At 49.7% G+C, this 6,847-nt stretch overlaps 1 protein-coding gene across 2 annotated transcripts in view; it reads left to right on the plus strand.

Annotated features, from left to right (window-relative positions):
- Positions 1–2,099: 2,099 nt before the first annotated feature.
- Positions 2,100–6,847, plus strand: part of NUP85 (nucleoporin 85) — a 43,205-nt gene continuing 38,457 nt past the window's right edge. Inside the window, exon 1 of one of the 2 annotated variants that reach the window (XM_017535728.2) lies at positions 2,100–2,423. In XM_017535728.2, coding sequence (XP_017391217.1) covers positions 2,391–2,423 — 33 coding nt within the window. In that variant the 5' untranslated portion in view covers positions 2,100–2,390. The remainder of the gene's footprint in view (positions 2,424–6,847) is intronic. The other variant, XM_017535729.2, reaches the window with a different exon arrangement.

The following is a 6,847-nucleotide window of genomic DNA, read 5'->3' on the forward strand; positions in this document are numbered from 1 at the left end:
GTTTGAGACCAGCCTGGCCAATATGGTCAAACCCCGGTTTGACAAAAATTAGCTGGATGTGGTGGCACATGCCTGTAATACCAACTACTACTCAAGAGGCTGAGGCAGGAGAATCACTTGAACCTGGGAAGCAGAGGTTGCAATGAGCCATGATCACACCACTGTACTCCAGCCTGGGTGATGGAGCAAGACTCTGTCTGACACACAAAAAACTTACGCCACATCTTCAGCACATTTCTTCCTCTGGCTTGATCTGAGATGGAGTCTTCTTTTTTGAGACGGAGTTTCGCTCTTATCACCAAGGCTGGAGTGCTGTGGCACAATCTCAGCTCACTGCACCCTTTGCCTCCAGGGTTCAAGCAATTCTTCTCCATTAGCCTCCCAAATAGCTGGGATTACAGGCATGGCCCATGCCTGGCTAATTTTGTATTTTTAGTACAGACGGAGTTTCACCATGTTGGTTAGGCTTGCTGGCCTCGATCTCCTCCTCACTTTGAGTGATCCACTGGCCTCAGCCTTCCAAAATGCTGGGATTACTGGCATGAGCTGCTGTGCCCAGCCGATCTGAGATGGATTCCTTTTTTTTTTTAGACGGGGTTTCACCATGTTGGTCAGGCTGGTCTTGAACTGCCTACTTCAGGTGATCCACCCACCTTGGCCTCCAAAGTGCTTGGATTACAGGCATGAGCCACCACGCCCGGCCCTGAGATGGATTCTAAGCCTGACTTTGGAGTGACTTAAAAATGATTTCTGGTTTGATTCTTGTGCAACAGATATGCTTTGTTTTAGATGATTTTTAATTCTAGAAATACTTTGCTCTTTTTCTCTTAATAAGTTTCTATTATACCTCAAGTTGGAGTACCGCATGCATAATTGAAGACTTTTCCAGAATTAAACACAATTAGAGAGTTAAATCAACCACTCTAGAGAGAAAAGGAGGAAAAGAGAGAGGAAGGAGCCACTGGTGGAGGAGCAGAAAGAGAAAAATAATTTGTAAGCGAATTGTTTTTCCAATGGTATTCCATTACGATTATCTGAAAAAGGATACATAAACAATTTCATCAAAAGCTTATTCTTGGAAATCTATAGAGAGTTTGAGGAAGGGAAAGGTCCATCTATGGTATATGTAGTCAATATATAGAACAAGGATAGCTCTGTTAGCTGTAGTTTTCCTTGTTCACCATTCTATTAATAAGCCTATTTGAATGACTGGGTAAAATGACTGGTATACGTCAGTCTTAGACCAAAGAATATTGCCAATACATTTTCCTCAATGTTACCTAACTCTTGGTCAGACAATCTAAGTACTTTTATTATCTTCAAATGGCATTTTGTCAGCCTTAAAAGAAAAATAATCAAGGAAATATAGCACTAAGATTTGTTTTTTTTGAGACAGAGTCTCACTGTGTTGCCCAGGCTGGAGTGCAGTGTCGAGATCTTGGCTCACTGCAACCTCCACCTCCCGGGTTCAAGCGATTCTCCTGCTTCAGCCTCCCGAGTGGCTGGGATTGCAGGCATGCACCACCATGCCCGCCTAATTTGTATTTTTAGTAGAGACAGGGTTTCTTTCTTCATGTTGGTCAGGCTGGTCTCGAAGTTCCGGACCTCACATAATCCGCCCGCCTAGACCTCCCAAAATGCTAGGAGTACAGGCGTGAGCCACTGCGCCCGGCCTGTATTCTAAGTAGAGACGAGGTTTCCTCATGTTGGCCAGGCTGGTCTCGAACCCCTGACCTCCAGTGATCCGCCCACCTCAGCCTGCCAAAGTGCTGAGATTAGAGGAGCGAGCCACCGCGCCCGGCCTTCAGTGGTATCGATTTTGTCCGGGTGCTTCTTGTGTGTGTTCTAGTGTGGAAGTGGCGGCGATTGCTTTCCAGCACAAATCCGTTTGACTGTCGGGGCTTGCACAAGCAGCTGCGACGACGCTAACGTGGAGACCAGGATGGGGCGAGGACTCCCAGAGTTGGTAGAAGTTGCACGCTCACTGGGGATCCAGCACTGCACGAGTTCCCGCAAGTCCCGCAGCCCCAGCTCACGCACGCGCAGTCGCACCAGGGTCCTCCCGCCCCTCCCGCCGTCTCCGGGGGCCATCTTTCCGACCGGCACGGGGCTGTCCACGGTGCCGCCTGATCCTGTGAGCCCGGTACCGCGAATGCAGTCTGCGCTATTTTCCCTGACGTGCTGTCAGGCCAGGAAGGAAGGACGCACTCAGAGGACCGCAGACGGGTGGCCGTGGCTGAGAGGAGAGGCCCCCGCAGCACTGAGGGTTTGGGCATGCAGGCGCTGCAGGAGGCGCCCAGCGGGGTCCTCTCTCAGCCAGCTCTGAGCGGGAGGCCTGAGCGGGAAGCATTGGCTGTCGGGCGACTTCCAGGAGGCTGGAGTGTAGCGCTATGGAGGAGCTTGATGGCGAGCCAACAGTCACTGTAAGGGCGCCCCGAAAAGGCTTGTTCGTCCTTGCGGCTTCAGAACTGCGTCTGCTTCGTTCAGGCTTGTCTGCTTCCCTCCTGGCCGCGAGTCGCTCGTCCCCTACCCTCGACTCAGTTGCCACTGTCCGAAGGTCGCAGTGTTAACGAGGTGCCCGCCCTCGAGTTGCTGTGGTCGCAGGGTTTCTGCCACCAGTCACAAGCCCTGGTCCCGAAGGTCCCACTCCATCCCTTTCCCTCCCTTGTCTTCCTGGCCTTTCTACTTCCCTCGCTTTTCCTCTTGGGCATTAGAGTGGGTTCAGTCCTAGCGGAGGTATTGATGTTTTTCTTTTAGCCGTGTTAAGCTTTGCGTGGCGGCACATTGAGCTTCTGCCTGTGTGGTCTAAAGTTTATGGAACGTATTCTCTGGGGAGACTGTTAAAACGTGCGCTTTGAATGAAGATACACACAAACAGACTTTGTGTGAGCAACATGGCTGTTTATTCACCTGAGTGCGGGCGGTCTGAATCCGAAAAGAGAGTCAGCGAAGGGCAGTGAGATAGGAGTTGGTTTTATAGGTTTGGGGTGGGCAGTGGAAAGTTAGAGTGACTTACAGCAATGGATGGGGAGGTGGTGTCCCGCACCCTAGGGTTAAGGTAGGGGGACATAAGAGGAGCTATTCAGGAGGTATGGGTTTGGGGAGGAGGGCGCCAGTGAGGTGTGGCTGTAGCCCAGGAATAGTTAAGGAGGCGGACAATTTTGCTAGGATATCTTGGCCTAACAGGGAACTGGACAAGTGGGAATGATTAGGAAGGAATATGGAAAGTGATGCTGGCCTAATTGACACCAGACTTGGGGAGTTTTGAGAGGCCTGGAGACCTTGCCGTCAATTCCCACAACAGTTATGGAGGCCAAGGAGACAGGTCCTTGAAAAGAAAGCAGTGTGGAGTGGGTGGCTCCGGGTTGATTAAGAAGGGGATGGATTTACCCTCCACCAATTACTCGAAGCGCGATGTTTGTGATGGTCCAGGGAGCCTCTGAGATGTTCACGCAGCATCAGTCTTCGGCCACCAAGCCAAGGAGATCAGGGAAAGAGTCAGCCTGAGGGCTACCGGGTTGGGCTCCTGGAGCCTTAAAGACAGCAGTTTGAGTCCGGCAGTCCTACCTCCACTGGGGTCCCACACAGACGGGACATGGCTTAGGAAGAATCCCGGTTGGGAGGCCGAGGTGGGTGGATCACGAGGTCAAGAGATCCAGACCATCCTGGCCATCATGGTGAAACTCCGTCTCTACTTAAATACAAAAATTAGCTGGGCATGGTGGCTCGCGCCTGTAGTCCCAGCTGCTTGGGAGGCTGAGGCAGGAGAATTGCTTGAACCCAGGAGGCGGAGGTTGCAGTGAGCCGAGATGCCACCACTGCACTCCAGACTGGCGACAGAGGGAGACTCTCTCTCTCAAAAAAAAAAAAAAAAAAAAATCCCGGGCTGCGGGCATTCCTTGGCTCAGTGGCCAGGTTCTTGTCATTTGAAGCAAGGCTTTGGGGAAGGAGGTCCTGAAGAGAAGTCTGGACGTTGTGGGTTTGGCGGTCTGAAACTTCTGTGAGCCGAAGAATTGGCTGCAGTCTGTCTTACAGCGGAGGCGAGCATTTGTAATTCCGAAATACGCTGCCGCTGGGTAGCTTTTGCCCTATTATTGAACACCTTAAAGGTGAGATTGATTAAATTCTGTTGTGGGGTTTGAGGGCCAGATTCTAATTTCTGTGGCTTTTTGTAATGTCAGGGACTCATTGGGTGATAAAATGCATATCAAGCATTCTTCAGGGGTGAGAGTAGAAGTAAGGATGACATTTAAGTTACTCCAGGTGAGATTACAGGCCTGAGTTAAGTATTGGAGGATCTGATGTAAAAGAGCCTAACCATTGGCTGATTTGGGAAAGGTTGGATAAAGAGAAAGGAACATGCAGCCCAACTATGCCTTTGGCTCCAACCACCTCTCCAAGAGGGAATTGTCAGGCAGGGGTGGAGGAGGTAGCCACAGGACTAAACTGCAAGGTGACAGGAGGGGCATAAGGAAATGGGTTGTGGGCAGAGGAAGAGGAGGAAGGCTCTGGGGGTTGGGCTTAAGTGCTGAATTAGGGCCTGGTTCCGACAGGCAGGGAGGAGAAAAGTCGGAAGGGTCGATGGACAAGGAGGATTCTAGGTTGCTGGCAGAGGCAGGAGGGACAGATGGAAGGGAGAGAAGAAAAATTTGGGATGGGTTGCATTGAGAACAGAGATTAGGGAAAGATTGGTGTGTAAAAAAAAAAATGCCTGGACATAGGGAATTTGCCCATTTTACTACAAAAGTTGTCTAGACCCTGTGGGATAGAGAAATTGAAGGTACCATTTTCTGGCCATTTAGAGCCATTGTCCAATTTATATTGTGGTCAAGCAGTATTGCAGAAGGAAATAAGATGCTTAGGTTTTAGGTCAGGTGATAGCTGGGGAAGTTTGAGGTTTATTAGAATGCAGGCTAAGGGAGAGGAGGGAGGAATGGAGGGTAGGAGGTTGCCCATAGTTTAAGAAGAGCAGTGGAAAAAAAAAAAAAAAAAAATGGGCCCGGCGCGGTGGCTCACGCCTGTAATCCCAGCACTTTGGGAGGCCGAGGCGGGTGGATCACGAGGTCAAGAGATCGAGACCATCCTGGTCAACATGGTGAAACCCCGTCTCTACTAAAAATACAAAAAAAATTAGCTGGGCATGGTGGCGCGTGCCTGTAATCCCAGCTACTCAGGAGGCTGAGGCAGGAGAATTGCCTGAACCCAGGAGGCGGAGGTTGCGGTGAGCGGAGATCGCGCCATTGCACTCCAGCCTGGGCAACAAGAGCGAAACTCCGTCTCAAAATAAATAAATAAATAAATAAATAAATAAAAATAAAAAAACAAAAAAAAGACCAGCGGCGGAGACAAGGAAAGTGAATGCATGACCAAGCAGTTTAGCAGGCGTCCCAGACTAAATCTTGGTCTGAACCTGAGGTGAATCAGTCAAAGGGGGTGTCCCCCGTGTTGATCCATCACCTGTGAGTGCAAGTGAGTGACCAGAGCAGACGTCTCCGCAATGATCAGTCACTGATGGAAGACTGTCTTCCCAGTTCCGTGACCTACGTAGGATTTTTTTCTGGTCATGAACCTCACAGAAAGTCTTGTCTTGTCTCCACTGAAAGGGAGAGAAAAATGAAACAGAGGAGACGAAGCTTGACAGGTAGCGAGAAGGGCTAAAGAGAAAAGTTGAGGCAAACCACTTAGCTGAGCTGAGGATGGTGAGTAGACCTGTGGGCTGGTCTGATGAACCTAGGTCATAGGTAGGTCTCTCCACGGAGGGAGCACAAGGAGAACAGGACGGGGGTTTGATCTCCTGTAGGAGTTCCCCCATCCCAGGTTTCTGGCACCAAATGTTAAAATGTGAAAACATGCACTCTGAATGAAGAGACCACTCCCTCCCCACCCCACCCCCAAACAGGCTTAGTGTATGAGCAACATGGCTGTTTATTCACCTGGGTGTGGGCAGGCTGAGTCCGAAAAGAGAGTCAGTGAAGGGCAGTGGGAGAGGAGTTGGTTTTATAGGTTTGGGGTCAGCAGTGGAAAGTCACAGAAGTTACAGTTTAGGGCGGGGTTTTTCCAAGCTGAGACGGGGGTCGTAGGTTTGCAAGCTGGGAGGAGGTTGTAGGGTACGGAGTCCAGGTTGACCTAGACCAGGTTGACCAAGGTTGGTTACAGAGTCCAATGGCCTTATCAGTTGGTGCGGGAATAAAGAACAATAGAGAATGTCTAAAAGGGGTTGATCATTTCTGCCTCTTTTCATGGTCTTCCAGTTATTTCAGATTTTCCAGGAACTCATCTGGAGTCACAGAGGTTAACATGGTGTCCATAGCACCATCAGTCAGCCTAAAAGAACTTACAGAGACTATTCCTGTTTTATCACTGTGCATTCAATTCCATTTCAACTTTGAAGAGAGTATGTCAAATGTGGATAATCTGTGATGTGCATACAGAAATTCATGGGCTTTATGTAGGAGATACCTACTGTTTTCGCTACTTGAAATGCTCTTCTCTTCCCTCTTTTTCTTGTTAACCGAAAAGTGACTGAGGCAAGTCTCAATCAGTAAAGGTTTATTTAGCTAAGGTTGAGGATCCAACCAGGAAAAGACACAGGTCACAGGAGAATGTGTGACTTGTGCTTTTACCAAAGATAGTTTTGGGGGCCGGGCGCGGTGGCTCAAGCCTGTAATCCCAGCACTTTGGGAGGCCGAGGCGGGTGGATCACAAGGTCAAGAGATCGAGACCATCCTAGTAAACATGGTGAAACCCTGTCTCTACTAAAAAAATACAAAAAATTAGCTGGGCATGGTGGCACATGCCTGTAATCCCAGCTACTCAGGAGGCTGAGGCAGGAGAATTGCCTGAACCC

The sequence above is a fragment of the Cebus imitator genome, unplaced genomic scaffold (genome assembly GCF_001604975.1).
Source record: "Cebus imitator isolate Cc_AM_T3 unplaced genomic scaffold, Cebus_imitator-1.0 Scaffold93, whole genome shotgun sequence".
Taxonomy (NCBI): Eukaryota; Metazoa; Chordata; class Mammalia; order Primates; family Cebidae; genus Cebus; species Cebus imitator.